Source organism: Lucilia sericata, unplaced genomic scaffold (assembly GCF_015586225.1).
Source record: "Lucilia sericata isolate MDLA Ls3-8-SP2 unplaced genomic scaffold, ASM1558622v1 Contig000022F_arrow, whole genome shotgun sequence".
Lineage (NCBI taxonomy): Eukaryota > Metazoa > Arthropoda > Insecta > Diptera > Calliphoridae > Lucilia > Lucilia sericata.
The window spans coordinates 863,315-890,011 of NW_023994060.1; the positions used below are offsets into that span (position 1 = coordinate 863,315).

The following is a 26,697-nucleotide window of genomic DNA, read 5'->3' on the forward strand; positions in this document are numbered from 1 at the left end:
GGGATTTGTATGGGGGATATGGTCAAATGAGACCCTATGATTATATAATTTATGAGAGTCATCAAGGTTAGTACAGAACTTGGTTTTGCAGCTTTTTGTCGAGATGCGAGTATATTAAACATAATTATAAAATCCCTATTTGTCGGGTTAAGTTGTATGGGGTCTAGGTGAAATAATGGACCGATGTTAACCATTTTCAGTAGGCTTCGTCTCCGGTACCATAGAAGATCATCTGCCAAATTTCATTGGATTATCTTCAAAATTGCGACCTATAGTTTGATTACAAGGTTTACATGGACGGACAGACAGACGGACGGACATAGCTAAATCGACTCAGAAAATGATTCTAAGCCGATTGGTATACTTTAAGGTGGGTATGGGACCAATATTATTGTGCGTTACAAACATCAGCACAAATCCAATATACTCTCCCCACTAAAGTGGTATAGGGTATAACAAGTATTTGAAAAGTAATCAATTGAAAAATTTATCGAATAGAGTATACAAATTTGCAAAATATTCTGCTGAATTATTTGTAGAATTGCATAAAACAACCCAGTTGAAAATTGAGTGACACGCCTCGGTAAAAATTTGCATAAGTCTTTTTGCATAACCCATTTGATAGATGGTGATAGAGGGTATATATAAGTTAGTCATTCCGTGTGTAACACCAAGAAATATTCATCTGAGACCCTACAAAGTATATACATATATTCCGGGTCCCTATCAAATTCTGATTCGATTTAGCTATGTCCGTCCGTTTGTCTGCCTAACACATGCTCACGTTAAAACTAAGCCAAAGAAACAAACAAAATTCACCAAAAATATTCATTGTTATCCTAAGCAGTTAAACGTTAAAATTTATGAGTAAAAATTTTATTTTTTTTATAAATAAAAATAAAGCTACCGAGATATAATTCGACATGAATATGTTTTGTGTACGTATAAATCACTCTACGAAATTTTTTTCGAATCGGTCCATAATTGGTCATAGCTCCCACATAAGGTAAACTTCAGAAAATCACTTGTCAAATAAAGGTATCGGAGTAAAATTCGACATGAAAATGTTTTGTATGTATTTATATAAATCATTCAGCTAAATTTTTTTGGAATCAGTTCACAATTGGTCAAGGGGTCATATAAGGTCCACTTTCGGAAACTAGCATATTTCATTGGTAAATGAAGCTAATATGTTTTATGTATATATAAATCACTCTACGGAATTTTTTCCGGATAGGCCGGAAATTGGTCATAGCTCCCATATAAAGTCAACTTCCGTAAATCATATTTTATTAACTAATAAAGATAAATTCGACATGAGCATATTCTGTATATAGAGAAATCATTCTGCTAAAATGTTTTCCAATTGCAATGTTTTCTGTTATGGGTCGCAGCGCCCATATTAGGCCAACAACATCGTTTAAAGCCCTAACCAAAATAAGTTTCATATATGTATAACGAAATTACTAAATGATAGTACCCTCATTACCCTCTAAAAACTGCTGGTGGGGGGCATTTAAGATTCGGCATAGCCAAATATAGCACTCTTACCTGTTCCCACAGCACATTTTCATGGAAAATGTTTGTTGGGAAAAAAACAGTTTCTATAGTTTTCTCTCAATGTGTTATCGTCCGATATTCAGAAATTCAGTTTCCTAAGAATTTTCCAATTATATGCGGAATAATATCACTCCCAAGTTATTTGGATCTACTTTCAACGAAAGCCTGACAATGACAGAGAAAGTGTTCCAGAGTTTCACTGTCCTCTCTACAGTCTTCCTCATTTTGAGCAAGTTGTTCTCTATTTAGGGTTGACCCATAGGATGCTACCAACCATTTTATTATTCCATATTTTTACTTCAGCATTATTTGCGTCGAATGGTTTTGCGTTCGTTAGGTTGACTACTTCGAGCTCCCTTCTCTTTAAAGCTAGTACATTGGTTCATTCGTTGCTGACTACTCCCGAATGACCTAGTACCCATATGATGTAAACCCTACCCCTGGAAGAGTATTTACCCTAATTGCCTTCGCCATATTTATTCTAATCCATAGTACGCACTACGTTATTGCTCGGACTTCAGCCTGGAAGCTAGTGTTGTGATTAGTTAAAAGGTAGTATTTTTTTGTTTCTGGGTCTTCCATATAGAACCCCAGGCCCGTCTTTTTCCCCAGTTTAGAGCCATCCGCGTGGCAACGCATTCCTATGGGAATTTGCGGTTTCCTTAAATAATAGTAAGCTGATTGAATTAAAGAAAAAATGCCAGAGTTGTTCTCATTTCTGTACCACTGCACTTGATATTGAATTTTCTCTAAAATTTTTACATAAAGTATCAATATAAGCACGTGAGATGTTTTTGTATTTTTTTTTTTTGCAAATTTAATGTTGTTTTTATAAATTTGCGAAGGTTGCTTGGCATTATGTTTTTTGTTTGTTTATTTAAACAGTTAATAACATGCACAATTTAAATATTTGTTGACATATATTGTTAAGCACATTAAACAAATATGTACATTGATTACACTGGTCTTCAAAAAAATATTTATACTCTACACCACTTTAGTGGGGAGGGTATATTGGGTTTGTGCTGATGTTTGTAATGCACAATAATATTGGTCCTATACCCACCTTAAAGTATACCAATCGGCTTAGAATCATTTTCTGAGTCGATTTAGCTATGTCCGTCCGTCCGTCTGTCCGTCCATGTAAACCTTGTAATCAAACTACAGTTCGCAATAATTCAATGAAATTTGGTACATGATCTTCTATTGTCCCAGGGACGAAGCCTATTGAAAATGGTTAAGATTGGTCCATTATTTCACCTAGCCCCCATACAACTGAACCCTGAACCTTGTAATCAAACTACAGGTCGCAATTTTGATGATAATTCAATGAAATTTGACACATGATCTTCTATGGTATCGGAGATAAAGTCTATTGAAAATGGTTAACATCGGTCCATTATTTCACCTAGCCTCCATACAACTGAACCCCGGAATAGGGCTTGTAAACCTTGTAATCAAACTACAGGTCGCAATTTTGATGATAATTCAATGAAATTTGGCACATGATCTTCTATAATACCGGAGATAAAGCCTATTGAAAATGGTTAACATCGGTCCATTATTTCACCTAGCCCCCAACCCGACGAATAGGGCTTTTAAATTCATAATTATGTTTAATATACTCGTATCTCAACAAAAAGCTGCAAAACCAAGTGCTATACTAGCCTTCATGACTCTCATGAATTTTATAATTATAGGGTCTCATTTGACCATAGCACCTATACAAAGCCCCCTTCAAAATTTGACTTAAATGTCCACAATTTTATTCAATAATAAATGGCTTAATTATCTGAGGCAAGGTACAATTCAACTACTTTATTATGAAAACTAAATCACATTTTATTTTTGTAGCAGGTGTAGGGTATCATATGGTCGACTCGCCCGACTATAATTTCTTACTTGTTTTTTCTATGTTTTAAACCTTAAATGTTTAAAACATCAAAAAAATATAATTTGGAATGATGTCGGTGAAACAAGAATATTTCAGAAACTCGACCTTACAGAAATAAATTAAAAGCAGATGTAGGTTTTGTATATTAATATAATATTGCATTTTAACACCCTACTTTTCAATGCAAGTTTTTACTTGGTATTTAATTCTATTATCATTTTTCTTAAAGCAGGATTTCATTGCTGATTAGTGTTATAGAATAACGATTTTTTTCAAATATTTCAATTATTAAAATTTGTATGATTAGGATCTTAGCAACAAAATGTATTTTAATTTAAAAAGAAAAAATATAGCTTTATTAAAGTGATAGTGTGCTAAAACTGTTAAAAATTTATAGCTGGAATTTCGTTCTTTTCATTATACTAGAGAGGCAATTTTTCTTAAATTCATTTCTTTCCTAAATAGTCAGTTTTCTAAAATAAACTAATATTTATATTTCTCTTAATTTTCTTTTCTACTTAAATTTTCATTTGTTTTCCACCAACAATAATAATTTCATATTATGTATAATATTAATATTATATAAAAAAATTAATTTTACCACGCTATTGCTTAAAAGTTTTCAAACAATAGATTTAATTAGTAACTCGTTTTCTACTTTTCATAAGCTCATAATCGTTTACACAGCCAAAACCAAGTCAAGCCAATCTATTCATTTTGGTAGCCAAAGGCTATTACCACTCTAACCGAGTTTTATTAGAAATTGCTGCAGCAACATTCAATTATAAAGGGAACTAACTGCTATAGCAGCGCCAACAACAACTATTTATGTAGAACAGGAAGAACACAATCATTGTCAGACTGATAGTCAGGGTGAGCAGCAGCAAGCAACGAGCATATTATCATTAACATCATCAACGCCATCAATGTCAAAACTAAAACAAGCAGCAGCAATAAAACTACTGTTTGAAAACTGCATGTTTTAGGAAAACTGGATGGCAAGTGGTGATGATGTTGATGTTTCTGCTGATGAGAATAATATTGTTGTTCTAGATATTCTTTCTTTTCTTGTCTTATATGCTGCCAGGATTACTATGTTATTAAAAAAACAAGAGACAAAAGTCTTGTTAGACTAAAGAGAAAGTCTCGTGGCATTTAATTTTTTTACATTTCCTTCTTTAAGCTTCCAAGTTAGTGGGTCCTAGCGGTTGGTTGGGTAGGGTGTTCACTTCATTCTTAAGGCTATTGAGATTTTTAATGAGTAAAAGTGTGATTTTTTTTGAATTCTTATTTTCATTTTCAAACAATATGAAAACTTTAAAATGAAAGTTTATGCAAAATGACAGTTAAATAGTGAAATGTTAGCAGCATCAGAATTATTATGCAATTGCCCTGTCATCAACTTGCTATTGTCTTTTTAATAAATGTTTGACATTATTAATATGGTATTGTCTTATGTAGACGGTAAATATTATAGAAAAGTGTACATGTACTTGTTTAAAAAAGTTTACAGTTTTTACATAATATGGGATAAAATTAGAAAAAGATTTGATTAAATAATATTTCGTGTTATACACGTAATTTTCGTAAATATTACGAAAAAGTAGTATTTTTTCGTAAAGCTATTATTTTCAGTGTATAATTCAAGGGAAAGGAAAAATATAATTTTTTTAATATAGCAACTTTAATCATAACACAAGCTTCCAGACAGGCTTTAATTGGATTAGAATAAATATGGTGCCCAAATCGCTAAATATATTTACCGACAGCCAGAAGGCAATTAGGGTGATATCAGATGATAGAACTAAATCTAAGACCGTATTGGATTGTAAGAAAGCTTTAACTGAATACTCTCCCAGAGGTAAGGTTCACATGTTTAATGGGTACCAGACCACTCGGGACTAGTCGGTAACGAAAGGGCGAATGTAATAGCTTTAAAGGGAAGGGAGCTTGAGGCAGTTAACCTGGCAAACGCAAAACCATTCGACGCAACAAAAGCTGAACTAAAAATATGGATGAGAGAATCCCATAAGACCTCTTGGAATAATGAAACATTGGATAGAACCACGAAGATCCTATGGGGTAACTCTGATGAGAGGAAGACGAAAAATCTCCTCAAAATGAGTAAGTTGGAAGTTAGTATGATGGTACATATTCTGAGCGGACACACAGGATTACGAGCACATCTATGTAAAATTGGACGTGCGGATTCAGACGAATGTAGAGCATTTGGAGAGGACAGTGAAACTCTTAAGCACTTTCTTTGCCACTGCCAGGCATTCGTCGAAGTTAGATCCAAGTATCTTGGAAGTGATATTATTCCGGAAATAACATTCCTGACTAACACTGATTGTAAGATTCTTAGGAATTACGTTCAGGAAACTGAGTTTCTGAACACTGAAAAATAATTCATTCAGTTCCCTTTTTTTCTTCATGATAAGGAGCGCACAACAGGCCCGATAGTGGCCTAGATGTATTTCTTCGGATTTGATGTAGTATACCTACATCCCCCTATCAACCTAACCTAACCTAATATATCAACTTTTATGACAACTTAATTAAAACGACAACACTTTTTAATAGTGAATTATAGTATTCCCTAAGTTATTCGATGTTAGTAGATGTGTGAGTCAAAATAATAGGTAGATATCGAAATTAGGTTTTGAAGATGGTAGTAAGTTGAGGTATATGAACATTTAAAGTACTGATGTTGTCATTTGAAAGTCTCGGGATTTATATATGTATGTTATTAATTAGGTCTAAATTCGTTAAATAATAATTTTCGGAGCATAACTATAACTTGAATCGACCTGGAAAGGTCGAGAGAGAGAACGTAACGAGTAGATGGTCTCCTCTCCAGTTTTGTATTAATACGAATTCGACTAGACACTATTACGACTTCTGCTATTACGTTTGCAAAATACCCATTGTATTGTACACAGAGAAAAAAATATACACGCCTGGTACCAAATTGACACCAAATTTTTCAATAACATCCGTTGTCAAGTATATACATACATACAACAACAAAATGTAATGTTGACCACGCAACGTTGTCAACATTGCAACAATTCGTTGTCGCAATCAAAATTTTATGCAAATCCATTGTCTAAAAGTTAATAAATGTGGTAAGCTCAAAATCCGTTGTCAATAGTGAGCTTACCACGTTTATTAACTATTTGACAACGTTGCGTGGTCAACATTACATGTTGTTGTTGTATGTATGTATCTACTTGAAAACAGATGTTATTGAAAAATTCGTTGTCAATTTGGTACCAGGCGTGTATATTTTTTTCCCCCTCTGTGTAGAAGTTTCTACATAAGAGTAATTTTTGTAATCTCTGACTTTATGCTTGGAAGTGTAGGTTAGGTAATCCAAGTAAGCAGGTTGCAGGGTGGCTGTTTCTGTCAACTGATCTGCGTATATATGCCATCCTTTTCTAATTACTACTCCATAGAATCTTAACAATTTAACAAACTAAACAACTAGTTGTCAACAACAATAAGCATGATTGAGTAAAAATATTCCCTGTAGTATGGGGTGCCATGGTATGCAACTCCTACCAATACGGGTTAATACTAGCAACAGTTCAGTTATGTGACTAGTTATTTTAACATGGGCTTGTCCTAGGAGTAAATCATTTGGCTCTTTCGAGAACTGAATTGGATTTATTATGACCATTTAATGAACTATGATAAAAACAAGAAAATTTGAAATAAATGACTCAATATACACAATTTAAAGTCAATCAAGTGCGCAAATTAGAAAAAAGAACTGTATTTTACGGGTGTTTTGACTCTTTGTCAAACTGCTGGGTTTCTTTAAGTCCTACCAACACTATTTCAAAAATATTTTATATTTTCTTTCTCCCATCATTCACTTCAAACATATTTTTTTTTATTTGCAGCTGATAACCCCAACAAGCATCCAACAAATCCTTTAGGCAGCAGCCAAAGCTTTATTACTAGCACTAAAACCATAGCAGAAGACATAGATTTGAAAACACATTGCAAATTAGAATTGCACAAATTCCCCAAGGAGATGACGCAATCTCAAAACAACATTAATGAACAAAACGGTTCAACTATAATTCTAACTCCAACACTATTAACTCCAACCACAGACGGTCAACATGGTTTTACAAATATTGGAGGTACTACTGCTAGTGGAGGAGGTGATGGGGGAGAAGGTGCTGCTGCCACAAATGTTGCCGCATTCCATGACGATGTTTATAAGGGACCAAAAATGTAAGTTATTAAAGTTTTTAAAAGAAATGTGGGTATAAAATGTATGTGTTCTAAACATAAAAGGGTATAAGGGTATGTATTTTGTAAGAAAAGTTATATGGAGGTTTCCAAAAGATTAAATGGAAAAGAAACATTTAATAAAAATACATGGGAAAATTTGTTTGACAGCAAACATAATATGCAGATTTGTGAAGAATTTTGTATATTTATTTGCTTTTAACATTCGCAAAACTTATTACATGATTTGCAAACTGTAAACAGAAATTCTTTAATAGAAAGTCCCATATTAGTTTAGTACTGTGTCAAGTACACATACAATTGTTTAGGTTCATTTTAGCATGTTTGTATTGTAATTATGTTACTCCTTCAAAAACACTCACACACAACACCAGATATACACAGATATACATACTCTACTACCTACACAATGTTTGTGGTTTTAAAATGTCTTTTAACGAGTGACATTTTGCTATACATATACTACATACTATAATCAGTTTACAGTACATAGTCGTTGGATTAAGACCGATTAGAATAGTATTTAAAAACAAATATTTTTTGAACGAATTTTACATTTACCTTAAATTTTAAAACGATCCAGTCGAAAATCAAATCTTTCTTAAGATTTATCTAGATTTTATAATTTCCACTAAAATACATAATAAAGTTAAACACGTCTGTGATCTTAGCTGCGTGAACAGATGCTGTAAGAAAAACCATGAAATAAATGGGTATGACACTGTGAGTGTAAGCCTGTGTTTGTAATGGGAAAATACACCACATTATTATGTTTAGTACAACTAAACAAATGCTAGAAATGGACAAAATAAACCACCTCTGGCTTAGCACAAATTAAAAAAAAACTTAAAGTATAAATATAAAATGAACATGAAAATTAAATAAAGTCAAAATATCAACCCTGCAGTTTTGAGAACTAATTTCGATTTGGCTATGACTATTTTTACTTTGACTGTAACTATTTATTCAAGAATTAAGAATCATCTTATAATGTTGTTGATCGCAAACCATTGCCAAAAAGAAAATTTTCATTGTTTTAACTGCAGGGTACCCTTTAAACATACATCTATAAATATGAGTATAAACAAAATTAAAACGTGCAGTTCGTTAGAATAGACTTCCAGCACAGAAAACAATTAACAGCGACATAATGAAGAATCTTGTTCGCCTTTTTTTTTGTAAATTTTCAGTTGTTATTTCTTTGTTTGTCATTTAAACGCAAAACTCCTGTATAAAAATGGCATAAACTACAATACACTAGAGTTTGTTTTCCGGCTAAAATGCAGTGTGTTAATTATTTCAGTGCGTTTTAAAACCTTACAATCATTTCTGGTTATAATAAGTAGATTTCAATTCACTAGTATTTGTGATAATTGGAATTTGGGATGAATAAAAACGCGTACTTTAAATTATTTCCTGGAAAGTTAACACGTATGAGTGTTATTTTCAGTTATGCCGAATCGTAGTATATTTATAGCATCAAAATATTTGATTAATTATGTCCAGTGCTCTAAATAATTTGAGAGATTTATTGCCAAGTAATTAGGTTTTTTGTAAATGGCATTTTTTTATTCCTATATTGGTATTTATACTTGCATGGGGGCTACGTAGTCCGATATTGCCCATTGTCTATATCAAATATATGATAATGAAATGAAAAAAGACCTATCCTTCTTCCGAAATTCACTTCAAATTTACAATATTTATTTTGGTAGTAGGTATATAAAATTCAGCCGACTATTTTCCTCCCCTAGTGACAGTATTTTAAATAATTGGGAAAGTGATTCACTACCTATATGAACACCAATTTGAAAATTATACAAGTAGTTTTTTTAACCCTATAGCCCTCTGACTATAATGTTAAGGAGTTTTAGATGTTTTTTAAACATTTCCATCAACATTTAGTCTGTTTTGTGTCTGACATAAAGAACCTTATTAGAACTGTCATAGAACATTTTGAAGGTTATCCAGTAAGAGTATAATAGTGAAGGTTTATTCCTAGCATATTTCAAAACTCGAGGATAGTTTATCAAAAAAAAAAAAACCGGTTGAAAATTACAGAAATTGATACAATCCGTGGCCAAAAGTGAGCTTATCATGTTTGTTAATATTAAGAACGGATGTGTATAAAATGTAAATAACACCCAGTTATCGTTTCGACAACCACCGTTGTAATTTTAACAACGCATCGTTGTCATTGCAACAACACATTGTTGTAATTTTGATTACGGTTTGTGTCACTTCAGCTATGCATCGTTGTAATTTCGACAACGAAACATTCTGTTTGACAACATAGCGTTGTCACTTTTATAACACATCGTTTTTACTCGGAATCGATACCCCATATAAATATTATGAAAAATTTTAGATTTTCATAGTTAGGCGCCAGTCGTAGATCGAATCTTTATTATTTTTTTGTAGATTTGATAACGCCGAGTATTTTTTATATTTTTGTTGTTGATTTGACAACTATCCGTACATACTTTGACAACACATGTTATTGAAAAATTATAAACACTTTTGTCAATTTGGTACCAAGCGTGTATAATTTTAAAACTTCTTTTTTCTCTGTGTGTAGTTATTAAAATAAAAAAATGTATAGTCGAGTATAGACCGGATTCAACAATTTTCAATAGGCTTCGTCCTTGGGTCAAGGCAGAAGTATGTGCCATATTTTATCAAATTTTCTAGAAAATTGTGTTCTGTAGACCGTGCGCAGAAGGTTTACATGGACACACAGACAGACAGACAGACAGCTTAATCGATTCAGAAAGTGATTCTGGGTCGTTTGGTATACTTTAAGGTGAATGACCCATATATGAGGGTGTTACAAACATCAGCACAAACGCATAATACTCTCCTTACTATAGTGGTGTAGGTTATACAAATAAGCCAGCATATGAGCAACTCTAGGAGATTGTACAACAAAGATGTACATATACTGAATATTAGTATGAAAAATATTCATCATACGTTTATGAGGACTGATAGAGAGTGATCGAGAAGGTAAACCGTTTTAAATAAAAAATGTGATTAATAATTATTCCAATCCAGCATGAATGCAAATTATTAGGCCAATAAAACCAGTTTCAAAAATACTTTTTTATTTCTCAATATTTAATAACAAAGCAAAGTAACTGTAGGCGTTATTCATTACCTAAAAAAGTAAATTTTTAGGTTAAAAACAAATTTTATATTATACTTCAACTTCTTTAACAAACCTTTGTAAATATGGGTAAACCAACATCGAAGAATTTTCCAGCTCTTAAACGTACAGGTTTTTTAAAAAATTCCATATACAAACATACAAATTTGCGATTGACTATAGAAAACTGCAACCATTCACAGTCGTAGATGTGATTTATCAAATTTCCTGAATTTAAAGTAATTTGGTTGGCAAAATGACAGGGTAAATAAATTTCCAAAATCATGACACTTAGAAATTGTAGCATGGCAAAGAATTGACTTAATTCGGCTAAAATGTTTAACTTAGAAAAAGGAAAGATTAAAAATTGGTAACAAATATATGTATATTTTGGAACTTGTAGACTTACGCTTTGTAAACGATAACCACAGAAACATATTATCAAAGCACTGAATATTATTTGAGCTAAGACGTAGGAGGAAATTAATATTTCGCATTCTTTGGTCATTCTATGAAAGATATTAGCAATTAAAATGTGTATTTCAATTATATTGTCATCTTTAACTCACCTTTTTATACTCGAGTGCATTACAAATAACTTCCTCAACTCTGTAATGGCTTCAATTTCGCTTATAGATCGTATACTAGAGTAACGCATACCCAGTAGTTTGTACAGCAAACCAATATGAAAAATCATATAACAACCCAACATATCCAAACTGACATTCGATAAGCAGGATACCAATATGCCAGCGACATTAAAACCGTAAGCATACCAATATCTCTCTGGATTACGCCATTCAAATGGCAACCAATAGGGAAAACCCAAACGATATTCATTATCAAATAATACACCCACAAAAGCGAAAACACCCGAAAAAACACTACCACTAGTGAAAATTATCACTACATTACGAAAACTTTTCTGATGTTTTGACCACATGTCCGCTTCTTCGGGTGTAAGTAAATCATATAAACTATTGTACTCTAGTGCATAAATAAATGAAGTGGCTTTCTTGGCTAATATCCGGATATTTATAAATTTTACTATATAAACACTTAAAGCCAATGACATATATAACACATTTCCAGCTTCATCTAAATCGGACGAAGTGAATGCTTCCACCCACATTAGTAAGCAAAATAACAAAGTAGCAGGTACATGTATAATGACACATTGTAATAATTGTATTTTTGATTTTAACAGCCTTTGATTTTTATTTTTATATTCACTCTGCCAGGGCCATAAGCCTACAAATCTTAAAATTGTTAATAACACACGAGCTCCCGCTATTTTGTCGCAATCTTCTATGGATTTCGAGTTCGATATCGGTGTAATTCTATTCATGCTGATTGACGTTTATTTCTGTTAACGTTTTGATTTAATCTATTTAAATCTAACTGTTTGTTTTAACTTATATCAAACAATTTAAGTATTTCAGACAGTTTGTTTTCTATAATTTGGGTGTAATTATTATAAAATTTAACACGAATTTTTAATTACACCGTGCAACAGCCAGTCATATACATACATATATGAAAATGTCAATATATGATTGCAACTACTTATAGACTATACAGAGTAATACTACGATTTCACTTTTTCCATGTCGAGTCATGTATAGACAATTTTCTTTAAAATTGTTACACGGTATTATTCAATAACTCTCCACACCAATAATTAAATAAGGACCCTAATTAAGAAAGGGGTTAGATATTAGTATTTAAATATTGTAAACAAAACCGCATGTGTTTTGTTAACAAAGAAAATTAAGAACTAGACAATAGGGTGGGTCGAATGTATGTATTTCATTCGGATCAACTTTAAATGTATGTTATATTTTAACGTCAAATCAATACATCTTACAGTTCTGTAGTACCTGCTATGCAAACTCGAAAGATTTCGGATCTGGATCGTTCGGATGGGTCTTTAAATATATAATGCTGTTGGACATTTAAAACGAAATAAAATCAGAATAACACGATTTAGTCTGTAAAGAAAGTATATATAAGGTTCTATGTCACGCCAACTATTGCAAGTTTGCTAGTCCACCAATTTTTTACCCAAATGTTAACAATGATGTCAGAGTTTTAGTGCTAAATTTAAGGAATTTAGCTCTAATAGTAACACAAGCCCGCCCATTTTCCCCAAAGTTCTTCGTGCTAAATTTAAGGGTTTTAGCTTTAATAGTTTCTCAGAAAGTCCGCACATTTTTTATCCAAAATGTCCACATGAACGTTAAAGTTCTTCGTGCTAAATTGTAAGATTCTAGGTCTAATAGTTTCCCATATATATGAATTTTAAATTATATGGGAAGTACCACGCTCCCTATTACTAATCCACTCTCTTTTTGTCTTAAATACCCATACTGACTCAGAAGTGGTTCCATAAAAATTTGTGAACTCTAACTGTTTTTCAGAAATGCGACTTTTAATAGTAAATATACCCTACACCACTATAGTGGGGAGGGTATTATGCGGCTCAGAAGGGGGTATTAATCGGCTCAGAATCACTTCCTGAGTCGATTAAGCTATGTCTGTACGTCCGTTTGTCTGTCTGTGTGTCTATGTAAACCTTGTGCGCACTCTACAGGTCGCATCCTGTAGAGTGTCCATCTTTGTGACCGTGTAAACCTTGTACAGCTTGCAATTTTCAATATAATTTGTTAAAATTTGTCCCATGTTGAAAGCTATTGAAATCCGTATTTTATTTCTCCTAGTCAGCGTTCAACCGTACATGAACATATATTTGGAACCTATGTAAGATTTAACTTAAATACTTTATTATTGAAAATTAATCACATTTAATACTCGCAAATGGTGTAGGGTATCATATGTCCGGCCACGCCAGACTATAGTTTCTTACTTGTTTTGTATGTGGGCATGACCAATAATTTCTCCCAAAAGTAAAAAATTTCGGAATAGTTTTGTGATCGCAAATAAATATGACATTGAAAGTGCCCATCAAGGATCATTCTAAATTGCATATATACATTTTCTTTGTGAGAAAAAATCATGAAAACCGTAAACAGGTACATATATTTTTGTCCTTTGAACCATCAAATATTGACGTCAGGACCAACATTTTAAGAAATGCCATCTAAGAATGAATAAAGAAACTTTTAACAACTTTAATTTTTGAGCCACCTTAATATCTTTAAGAAAGGCATTAATCGATAGAAATCATAAGAACATTCTGTAAAATAATGTCCTTTTGGAAAAAGTTTGCTTTAAAGGGTTTTATTTAGTTCTAACTAACTAACTAAAGGGTTTTATTTATTTTATTAATTTTTAATGTCATAATTATTAAAAAAATATATTTAAAAATAAACACAAATATTAAATTAAATAAAATTCTTAGAAATTTATCTTAAAATTTGTTCATGTTCCAAAAATTTTCATTTCCATTTTTTACTTTTCCACATTCATTATGAGAGCAAAAAACGAATAAGCATTATTCATCACCTAAAATGAAACCAAATATTTTATGTGTACAAGAAGAAAAATGTAATTAAATCAATATTTCCTTTTAAAATCAAAAAACCATAAGAAATATAAAGTAAACTTAATACAAAACATTTTAGACCAATTACAAAAAAAGCAAAAACATAAACATAAAGAACCAATATAAGTTTCCTTTAACAAACCTTGGTAAATATTGGTAGACCAACATCAAAGTAATTACCAGCTTTTACTTTTTCCGGGTGTTTTACAAATTCCATGTACACATAAATAAGTTTACGAGTGGGTATGGAAAACTTTAACCATTCCGAACTGTAAATTTGAGTACACAATAGTGAGGAATTCCAAGTTATTTCGTTGGCAAAATAACAGGGTAAATAAATTTCTAAAATCATAACGAACAAAAATTGTAACATCGAATAGAATTGACCAAGACTTTCCAAAATGTTCATCTACGTATAGAAAAGGGAAAAGATGGGGGAAAAGAGTTACATTGTTATAGGGTGCTACGATGTAAAAAAAAAGACCTTTTGTATACGATAACCGCAGAAACATAAAATAAACGCACTCAAAACAATTTGTGACAGAGCATATGATGATACCAATGTCTCACATTCTCGAGTCATTCTATAATTTAAAGAGAAACAAATACATAAATATTTAGGAGAATTAAAAGTTATTTTTAATGTTTGGGTGCTGATTAAAATACTGTGGTTTTTATTGAAGATAATATAGTTCAACTGCTCAGAAATCAGTAGTGTGAAAAAATTAGATGTGCCCAGGAAAAAATATTATAAAGTAGGAGTTGCATTAAAATCCATTTTACAAGAGACCTTAATGGTCCTTTAAAAAGGATAAATAAAAATTAGTCAGACGGACAGATGTTGATATCGATATGCTTAATTGGGCTTTAGAAATCCTTAAACTATTAAGAAAAATTTTTCTAGGTTTCTACTCTTTCGATATGTCCTTCTTGTGGAATTGAAACTGGAGGAAAAAGTCTTCGAGGGATTGATTATAGAATGAACATACCAGTTAAAGCAACAGTATAACTCAAGAACACGTAGTTCCTTACTTTTTAACAAGAAGATGGTTCTAAAAAAACAAGCAGTTGAAAAAGCTCTAAATGATTCTCAAAAACTCTTGGAATTCGAAAATATATGTAAGTCAAAACCCTCAAAACAAGTCAAACAATTTTTTCTTTTATTACACCCATCGCGCAACTTACCTCCTAACATTTTTGTGAAATTTAAAAATTTTCCTCAATTCCTTAACAACATCTTTCTCTGCAGCAGCCTTGAGATGCAATAAACGTAAACCCAATATTTCATACAAAACAGATGTATGAAATAGAAAATAACTACCAATCATATCCATACAAACATTTGTTATGGCAGTTACACCAATTCCAAAAACATTATAAACATATGCAATCCAATAATTCCTTTTATTCATGTGCCACTCAAAGGGAACCCAATAAGCAAACGGTAACTGATAGTCATCTCCATATAGCACCCCAACTGAGGCAGCCGTTACTGTAAACACACTAGAGGTTAGAAACGTTATTATAATATTACGAAACATTTTCTGTTTGCGTTGCCACAGCACAATTTCTTCTTGGCTAATTAGTTGAAAATTTTCTCCATAAGCCAATTCATTGATAAAATTCATTGCCTTAATTGAATAATGCCAAATATTGAGAATTTTCACCACTAAAGCAGCCTCGGTAAATGACATGTAGAGAACATCACCGGCCTGATCTAAATCTGGTGATAGAAAGACCTCAAGCCACATCAGTGTAATGTAGGTGAAGGTGATGGGCATGTGTATGCAGAATCTTTGTATGTATTGCAATCTTTGATAATGTTGAAATTCCTTTTCATCTGTGTATTCCCTCTTCCATTGCCAAATGCCCATGATTTTCATTAGTTTAAGTAAACCACGGGCAGCCGAGATTCTATCGCATTCTTTTATGGCAAAGTTATCCGAAAGACTTGGCGTTTTAATCATATTTATTATTATTGTTTTAATTTGTAACTTTTTTTGTTTTGTGTTAAATTTAGTTAATGAGTTGGAGCTTGTGATGGATTGTAGTTGGATGTAACTTGATTGTTGTATGATGGGTGTTGCTTACGTTTTATATTATTTTGATTTGAATTGTTTAGTTTAGTTAGAGATTGTTGAATTTTATTTGAATTGGGTTGATTCCAAGTAGGCGGTATTTATACTAATAGTTTAGGTTTCATTTTTGTTTATGTGATTTATTTTGTAATTAATGTGATAAGTGGATTAATTACCCAAAAAATTATGAATAGTTTATGATGATTAAATAACCAAAAGAATCGAAACTTAAATGAGAAAAATTAGGTAAAGGGTTACACGCAATGTTTTATAAACGAAGTAATATAACGTTTGCAGCGATTTTAGTAAGAGTAGTTCATGGCTTATAGGTACAAATGACCCTAGTTGTTCTTTAAATACTCACCTCTTAAATAGTAAGATAATAAGACTACTGGTTGTATAACTTAAAAATATGGGACTTACAAAGGATGATATACCATCCCTCCTTTGTCGTTATTTAGTTAATTATTAAAAGAACAAGTGCAAACATTAAGGTGTATTGAATTTTGCGTCAACAGAGCGTAATTTGTGGGAAGTCATCGAAATCGGACTTAAACGCCATCAAAAGATATAATTTTTCATAAAATCATTAGTAGCGATAAAAACTTTAATTTAACAAATTGTATGTGAAGGCCGATCAAACATCTGAATCTCTGCCAAATCTGAATATTCATGACGGCTAGGTTAGTAACTAACAAAAATTTTATTTAGTACTAGCTATACCCAGTGAAATTCCGCTCTTTTTCCTCCAAAATGTTCAGATGAATATTAAAGTTCTTCGTGCAAAATTTTAAGAATTTAGTTCTATTAGTTTCTCAGATAAACGAATTTTTGTATTTAATTAATATGGGAGGTGCTGGTGACCTCATGGGTAGACCGCCAATTTATTACCCAAAATGTTTACATTGATGTTAATGTTATTTGTGCAAAATTTTAAGATTCTAACTGTAATAGTAAAATAAACGAATTTTTGTATTTAATTTATATGGGAGGGGCCACGCCCCCTAATGCTAGTAAGCCCATTTTTTGTCCAAAATAATCATATTGACACTAAAGTGGCTTCTACAAAATAACTGTTATATTATCTCAAATATACGGATTTAATATTTTCCTAATAGGGCGTGGCTCCTCGCCCTATTAAATTTCAAAATAAAAAGTAGCTTATTATCTATTCCGGACATACAGGAATACGCTGAGAAAATTTCAATCGGTTCAGCCGTTTATTAGTCTATAACGTTCAAACATACATACAAACACACATTTTTTTATATATATATACATATATATATGTATATATATATATATAGATTCACTGAATGTATTCGTTCGATGTTCAGAAACTCATGTTTCTGTCCGTAATTCCCAATCAGAGTTAGTGGGGGATGTTATATCACTGTCGTCTCTACATGCACTCAGCGAATTTTGTCCACTCAGACTATGTACCATCATCATACTAACCTCAGACTTGCTAATTTTTAAATCATTGCGTCGAATAGTTCGTCGGGTTAACGACCTCGAGCTCACTTTGCTTTAAAGCTAGTACATTCTGTCTTTCATTGCCGACTACTTCAGAGTGGCCTGGTAACCATATGATGTAAACCTTACCTTTGGGAGAGTTTTCGGTTAAAACATTCTTACAATCCAATATGGTCTAAGATTTAACTTTATTGGCCTAATTGGCTTCTGGTTGTCGGTAAATATGTAATCCCTGTTGGCATCATATTTATTCTGATCATATTAACGCATTCCCTTACTGCTCGGACTTCTGCCTTGTTGTAATGGTATACTTCTGTTTTAGGGTCATTAATATAGAACCTAATGCCACTTTGTCTCCCATTTTGGAGCCATCCGTGTATCATCTAAGGTCCAATTTCATGCCTAGGGTTCTTCTACATAGCGCCCAGCACCGATGTGCCTTGTTGATCTTGGTGCCTCCATTTTAATTTCCTGTCATGAATTACATCTAATCTAACTCTATCGGTCACCGTCATCTTTTTGCCCAGTCCCCAGGGTTAGAACCCAGTTGTTTTAATTATAGTAACTAATTTTCAAACGGCCCACAGTGGGGCAGAATGGAAATTTTTTGGAAATAAATCTGGCATTTCTAAACGGCTGATCCGATCGGGATAAAATTTGGCGTGAGCGTAGCCAAGGAGTATTCGAGTTTAAGTTTTGAAGATGAACCCTGCAGATGCCCCAGGGACGGCGCTGTAGCGGCTCAAAGTAGGGTACCTACGACATGTAAAATTTTTAAACTCGTGCCATTTTTTTGTTTTTCACCCAAATACAAAGATTTTTATACTTTGTGAAAGCGCTCGACGAGATCTTGAAAAAACATGCTTGGACATACTACTTATCTCTTATAATATCCGAGTTATAGGCATTTAAAAATTTAGTGATACAAAATTTACCATATCTTGGTCCGCCTTTTTTTGAATACCGGGCGTAATTTTGGACCAAATGGACTCAATTTTTTCCTGTTAGTTAGACAACAAAATTTCCAATAATATACGAAAAATTTCAGATCAATATTGTTTACAGATCCAAAAATATACGTTTTTTAATTTAAAAATTCAAAAAATTTTAGATTTTTGGCGTTTTTTTGCCAAAAATGTGTCTTAACTCTTTTATTAATAAAATCAAATTTTCTTTAAGAACATATAACAATTTTATAGTTTTCTAAAAGGTATCTTTACGCAGAACGCTTTGGCGTAAAAAACTTGTCCTATTTTTTGAAAATGTAGCCACTGCGTCCTTCCGAATATGACCTATTTTTTATCAAAACTTAAACTTTGGGCGACATGTTCTAAAATCCCAAAGCTGGGATCAGAAAACTGAAAGCAGTTTTGGAAACCTCAATATGTTTTCTATTTACTCCAAAAGTATTTTCCCAGCCCTGAAAGAAATGTGGACCCTATGGGCAAAAAAGTAAAAAATCCCATTTTTGGGATTTTCATTCCTATTTTTGGGAATTGCGGGATGCCCTTTGACCTTTTCAACTTTTTTTTGCATATTCTTATTTGAAATGACAAATTTAACAAGCGTTGAAAATTTCATTGAGTTTTGTTCATAAATAAAGATTTTGTCATATATTACATATTTGTTTAATTTCTAAAACTATGATTTATATCAAAATTTTAATAGGATCGCAGATAGCTACAACAATTTAGTCCATATTTATCCCTTAATATCATTTTTTAGTTAGATATGGAAATTCTCGACCCTTTACAAAAATTTCAAGCCAATATCTCAATTACATTCAAAAATATGTTCATTTAAACCTGTGTCCTTTAATTTCATCTTTTTCATATTTTAGTATTAAGTATGACAGAACATATTTAAATCTTATATTTACCTATTTTTTATTTGTTTGCTTATCCTTATAATTGAAAGGGTCTATTATGCTTAAATTTTCAAAAATTTATAATTATTTTTTACCTAAATTTTTTCGACAGATCATTTCGTTCTGTTTCGTTTATGATCATGTAGGTAAAAATATACAGGTAATGATAATTTCGATTCATTCACTAATAAGAAATATCAATGACTGAATTACAGGTTATAGTAATATAGTCCTAAATGTTAATAGGTAGACAATTCGTAATTTTTTACTTTGGAATACCTGTATCGGAAATGACAAGAATTGGTATATAAGTAAACTTCTCAGATTTTAAGTACCATATTTAATAAATCTACAATGAAGATTACATTAAAGTACGAAGAGTTGTGTTCCGTTTTATGGAGTATATCTTCAAAAGGGCCAGAAAGAATTGAAGACATTTCAAATTATATAAAAACTACATATAGTAGAAAAGTAGACAAAACAGGCATATCAAAAATTTAAAACTTTTTGATGTAAAAAGTAAGTCTGTGGATGGAAATCAAGAGAAATTTCGATTAAAATTTTGTAGTTGGATGGAAACTACTACGGAAATCTCAACTTACAACACATCAACAGGAGCGCCTTGCAAGTCATACGAAGACTTATGTTCAAGGTAAAAAAAAAAGAGGGTCACACAAAAACTTTTTTGAATCTCAAGTGAGGATATTGCTGATACATTTAACGAAATGCTGAAAAAGGAAAACCAACCTATGGATGTCGTACATATTGCAACTATTCTTCCTAATGCATCACCAAAACGACTTAAGCGAATTGTGGAAAGTATACCAACTCCAACATCATAATCAAATTTTACTGAAGAGGAAGCAATAGCGCTTATGTTGGAACTGGGTCTCAGTCGAAATAAGTACTAAATATTAAGGAAAGCTCTGCATGAAAAAGGACACAATATATTACCATCATACAAGGCGATCCAGGACAAAAAACAAACTATCCTACTAAATCAACAAAAAATAATGAAGAATTGAAAGAACTGAGAGCTGCGGAAAAAAGCAGAATCCAAGAAGAATTTAAAGTTCAGATGGGATTAAACATCGACAAACCACTTTCAAGTTGCGGTAGTACAAATGACGGTAATACGGCGAGAAGATTTTTTCGTGATTTTGAAATTACTTCAAAAATAACTTGAATCGACAAGGAGTTGCTTCGAAGAGTTAACACTATTTTAATGGCACTGAATAGTAAACATAAAATTAATGGAAATCGATTTGGGGAATACACATCTGAAATTTCTAAATTACTTGTATCTCTGTATCCATGGAGGGAACTAACACCAACAGTACACAAAGTATTGTGTCATGGTCAAATAATAATTGAATCGAATATTCTTCCACTTGGAGAGTTAACAGAAGAAGCCCAGGAAGCGAGGAAGCGAGATTTTAACCATGTTCAACTATTCAGCTCAAGAAAATGCTCCAGGCAATCACAGAATGAAGATATTTTTAATAGTTTACTTCTATCTTCTGATCCTGTTCTTTCAACTATGCGAAAAAGATGGATTTGTTATGAAACTCTATCATCTCAAAACAAGGAAGATTTAAAGGACTTATACTACCTTCTGGATATGTATACCGATATGACAGATTATTTTATAGAAAATAAGTAGTGTTAGGAATTAACTATATAAGTAGGTTGTAAGAATTAATTGTATTATGTTTAAGATAAACAGTTCAAATAAAAAAAGCTATTATACTAACTGATGATATTGTATTAAATTGTGTTTTATATTTCGGTGGGCGGGAAAGGTAATTTGTGTGGGGTGATTTAGGTGTTGTTGTGCGTGGCTCATAATAAAATTATATTTTTTTATTGTATATACAATATTATAATAAAATAATTAACTAAATAATTTTTAAAAATTGTCCAAATATTTTATTCAACACCAAATGTATGTTCTGTCATACTTAATACTAAAATATGAAAAAGATGAAATTAAAGGACACAGGTTTAAATGAACATATTTTTGAATGTAATTGAGATATTGGCCTGAAATTTTTTGTAAAGGGTCGAGAATTTCCATATCTAACTAAAAAATGATATTAAGGGATAAATATGGACTAAATTGTTGTAGCTATCTGCGATCCTATTAAAATTTTGATATAAATCATAGTTTTAGAAATTAAACAAATATGTAATATATGACAAAATCTTTATTTATGAACAAAACTCAATGAAATTTTCAACGCTTGTTAAATTTGTCATTTCAAATAAGAATATGCAAAAAAAAGTTGAAAAGGTCAAAGGGCATCCCGCAATTCCCAAAAATAGGAATGAAAATCCCAAAAATGGGATTTTTTACTTTTTTGCCCATAGGGTCCACATTTCTTTCAGGGCTGGGAAAATACTTTTGGAGTAAATAGAAAACATATTGAGGTTTCCAAAACTGCTTTCAGTTTTCTGATCCCAGCTTTGGGATTTTAGAACATGTCGCCCAAAGTTGAAGTTTTGATAAAAAATAGGTCATATTCGGAAGGACGCAGTGGCTACATTTTCAAAAAATAGGACAAGTTTTTTACGCCAAAGCGTTCTGCGTAAAGATACCTTTTAGAAAACTATAAAATTGTTATATGTTCTTAAAGAAAATTTTATTTTATTAATAAAAGAGTTAAGACACATTTTTGGCAAAAAAAAACGCCAAAAATCTAAAATTTTTTGAATTTTTAAATTAAAAAACGTATATTTTTGGATCTGTAAATGATATTGATCTGAAATTTTTTGTATATTATTGGAAATTTTGTTGTCTAACAACAGGAAAAAATTGAGTTCATTTGGTCCAAAATTACGCCCGGTATTCTAAAAAAGGCGGACCAAGGTATGGTAAATTATGTATCACTAAATTTTTAAATGCCTATAACTCGGATATTATAAGAGATAAGTAGTATGTCCAAGCAAGTTTTTTCAAGATCTCGTCGAGCGCTTTCACAAAATATAAAAATCTTTGTATTTGGGTGAAAAACAAAAAAATGGCACGAGTTTAAAAATTTTACATGTCGTAGGTACCCCACTTTGAGCCGCCACAGCGCCGTCCCTGGGGCATCTGCAGGGTTCATCTTCAAAACTTAAACTCGAATACTCCTTGGCTACGCTCACGCCAAATTTTATCCCGATCGGATCAGCCGTTTAGAAATGCCAGATTTATTTCCAAAAAATTTCCATTCTGCCCCACTGTGCGGCCTTCGTTTAAGCTTTTAAGAAATTCAATCTGTTTTTGTTGCGCATATTTTTAATTACAAAAATTTCGTGGTTTTGTTTTCGTTATTTTTACTTTTAATTTTCTTGTGTGTTGGCTTCAGAAAAGTTTTTCTAATTGTTTAACTTTTAGGAAATTCTCTTTAATAATTAATGTTTGTCCATAAGACTGTGATTCGGCACACAATAATATAAACAAATATACAATATGTATGTATGTATCAGTTTAGGACGGGGTTATAAAACATATTTTTTATCGAAAAAGGAACTTTTGGGCTGTTATAAGAGAATTTTAAAGAAATTTATAGGTGTTCCTCAATTTGCTATATCTTTGTTCTAAATTTTAGAATCGAAAGTGTATATAGTGTATACCATTAGGCCCATTATGGTAACGTTAAGGGGTATCTCTGAGGTAGTCAATGTATAATATCCCGAACACTGTCATGTTATTAATTCTTAACTGCAACAGGGTCAAGATGAAATAGAGCAAAATATTCCTTCCATTGATATTGTATGTATCAATGTCGTAAATTTAGAAAATATTCAATTGAAGCTGTGTTAATAATAGTACCTTTTCTGAGAAAAATGTACAAGAATACAATTTCACAGATTTATTGTATTTAAGATCCCTGCTTTAATTTTCAACTTTGTTATACCCTACACTACTATAGTGGGAAGGGTATTATGCGTTTGTGCTGATGTTTGTAACGCATTAAAATATTAGTACTATACCCACCTTAAAGTATACCGATCGACTCAGAATCACTTTCTGAGTCGATTTAACGATTCCGTCCGTCCGACCGTCCGACCGTCCGTGTGTCCATGTAAACGTTGTTATCAAAGTATAGGTCGCAATTTTCAAGATAATTTGATGAAATTTGGTTTGTTTTGACCCAAGGACGAAACCTATTGAAAATGGTTAAAATCGGTCCATTATTTCACCTACGCCCCATACAACTGAACCCCCGAAAAGGTCTTTTGAGCTCATAATTATGTATAATATAAATGTATCTCGATGAAAGTTCACACAACTAAGTTTTATACAAGCCTTGATGACCATGCCGAATTTCAAAATGATCGAACTTCATTTGACCCTAGCCCCCACACAAAGCCCCCTTCAGAAAGTAACTTGAATATCCACAATTCATTTATTAGCACTGTTATTGCAATGAAATTTAGCACAGACAAATATTATATATATATTATATAAATATTATATAAATACAAATCTATCCAGCGCATTTTATCGGGATCGGTCCACATTTGCCTCTTTTAGAAAATAAGTTTTTCGTCAATAAATTGCTTAAATAAATCGGAATCAAGGTAATAAATAAATAAGATAAATGCTTTATTATGAAAAATAAATCACATTAAATATTCATAATTGGTGTAGGGTATCATATAGTAGGCCAAGCCCGACTATACTTTCTTACTTGTTACATTTTGAAATGTTTTACTTTGACTATACAAACATAAATTATTTATACTTAGGTATTGTTGTTGTCGATAAATATGTACATATACATATATACGTCGTTGTATTTGTACAAAATATTTATGATTTTGTTGTACAACAGTTTATGTAAGTGTGTGGATGTTGGATATTTTATTACGTTCAAATAATAATAATAATTATAATTACTATTAATTGCTTTCCTAATAATGTTAATTACATTTCATTGGTTTCACTACAACATACTTTTAACCAAGTTGTTGTTGTTACTGCTTGTAGTGTTGTATTGTTGTTGTTATTATTTGTTTTACACACAATAAAACAAACAAATAAATAAAATACATTCTAAGTAAAGTTTGTATATGAGAAACGAAGTGAGAGTATGTACCATCTGTATTTTGCTATTCCATTTATTTATTATATAAACAATTAAATTCTAACCAACCATAAACTTGTTTAAATTTAAAAAACAAAACAACAAAACACCAACGGCAACAACAATAAAAATATCAAGGATTAATTTCAAAGTAATTATAAATAATTGTTGTTTTCATCATCAACCTCATCATTCAAAGGAATATTATGAATTTTGAACATTTTCACAATTACTTGTTTTTTCAAGAGATCTTGTGTAACAAAATATTTAATTCAATTATATTTTGAACTTACACCCACTTGCACAGTGATGAGAAAACCTTCACAATAAACTTATGGTGGAAAGTAGCACAAAATTATTTTTTTTATACATAAATTTATTAAACTGCAACATTTAGATTTAATAAAAACAAATTAATTTTTAACAAACATTAACAATGATTTTCTAAATTGTAGTTGCAAAAACTTATACATATTTATATAATTAAAATTTAAAAATAAATTTGGGGGGTTAGATGACCGTAAACTAAGTTTAAAACTATGAGATGACCAAAAAACCTCCTTAAAATCGTACAAAAGTTGTTTTGGAAATTATTCCGTTACTTTTTTATGATAAGTTTTGTTGAAGATAGGCTAAAAATGGCTAAGTTCAAAGTAAATGTAACATAAATAATTTTTTCGTTATCCGTTATATTTTTGCTGACGAGTATTGCTGTTTTCACAAACGAATCATTGCACTATTATTTAAAAATCTGAACATTTGTCTGAATTTTTTTGTAATAAGCTGTTAATTTTTTCTGCCTTTTTACCGCTAAATAAGAAGATGGGAAAAGCTGAACTAGTACCTATCTAGAACTGAACTAGAACTGAACTAGAACTGAACTAGAACTGAACTAGAACTGAACTAGAACTGAACTAGAACTGAACTAGAACTGAACTAGAACGAACTAGAACTGAACTAGAACTGAACTAGAACTGAACTAGAAACTGACTAAACTAGAACTGAACTAGAACTGAACTAGAACTGAACTAGAACTGAACTAGAACTGAACTAGAACTGAACTAGAACTGAACTAGAACTGAACTAGAACTGAACTAGAACTAAACTAGAATGAACTAGAACTGAACTAGAATGAACTAGACAACTAGAACTGAACTGAACTGAACTGAAGAACTGAACTAGAACTGAACTAGAACTGAAAACTAGAACTGAACTAGAACTGAACTAGAACTGAACTAGAACTGAACTAGAACTGAACTAGAACTGAACTAGAACTGAACTAGAACTGAACTAGAACTGAACTAGAACTGAACTAGAACTGAACTAGAACTGAACTAGAACTGAACTAGAACTGAACTAGAACTGAACTAGAACTGAACTAGAACTGAACTAGAACTGAACTAGAACTGAACTAGAACTGAACTAGAACTGAACTAGAACTGAACTAGAACTGAACTAGAACTGAACTAGAACTGAACTAGAACTGAACTAGAACTGAACTAGAACTGAACTAGAACTGAACTAGAACTGAACTAGAACTGAACTAGAACTGAACTAGAACTGAACTAGAACTGAACTAGAACTGAACTAGAACTGAACTAGAACTGAACTAGAACTGAACTAGAACTGAACTAGAACTGAACTAGAACTGAACTAGAACTGAACTAGAACTGAACTAGAACTGAACCAGAACTGATCTAGAACTGAACTAGAACTGAACTAGAACTGAACTAGAACTGAACTAGAACTGAACTAGAACTGAACTAGAACTGAACTAGAACTGAACTAGAACTGAACTAGAACTGAACTAGAACTGAACTAGAACTGAACT

At 31.7% G+C, this 26,697-nt stretch overlaps 2 protein-coding genes across 3 annotated transcripts in view; one reads left to right on the forward strand and one right to left on the reverse strand.

Moving 5' to 3' along the window:
* Positions 1-26,697, forward strand: part of LOC119608747 (sodium/hydrogen exchanger 9B2) — an 86,041-nt gene that overhangs the window by 31,690 nt on the left and 27,654 nt on the right. For both annotated transcript variants that reach the window (XM_037963304.1, XM_037963311.1), the window contains exon 3: positions 7,363-7,702. In XM_037963304.1, the coding sequence (XP_037819232.1) occupies positions 7,363-7,702 (340 nt within the window). The remainder of the gene's footprint in view (positions 1-7,362; positions 7,703-26,697) is intronic.
* Positions 10,824-12,213, reverse strand: LOC119609049 (odorant receptor 94b-like). Its single transcript, XM_037963728.1, has 4 exons — positions 11,435-12,213; positions 11,275-11,374; positions 10,942-11,208; positions 10,824-10,877 (listed from the first exon to the last, which is right to left on the reverse strand). The coding sequence occupies exons 1-4, from the start codon at positions 12,211-12,213 to the stop codon at positions 10,824-10,826; spliced, it is 1,200 nt and encodes a 399-aa protein (XP_037819656.1).

Excerpts from the sequence above, each read along its gene's own strand:
- LOC119609049 (XM_037963728.1), bottom strand. The coding sequence starts at position 12,213 with ATGAATAGAATTACACCGATATCGAACTCGAAATCCATAGAAGATTGC. Across the intron at positions 11,209-11,274 it reads GTGGTTATCGTTTACAAAGC|TTAAACATTTTAGCCGAATT; the intron begins GTAAGTCTACAA and ends CCTTTTTCTAAG. Across the intron at positions 10,878-10,941 it reads GTTTACCCATATTTACAAAG|GTAATGAATAACGCCTACAG; the intron begins GTTTGTTAAAGA and ends TTACTTTTTTAG.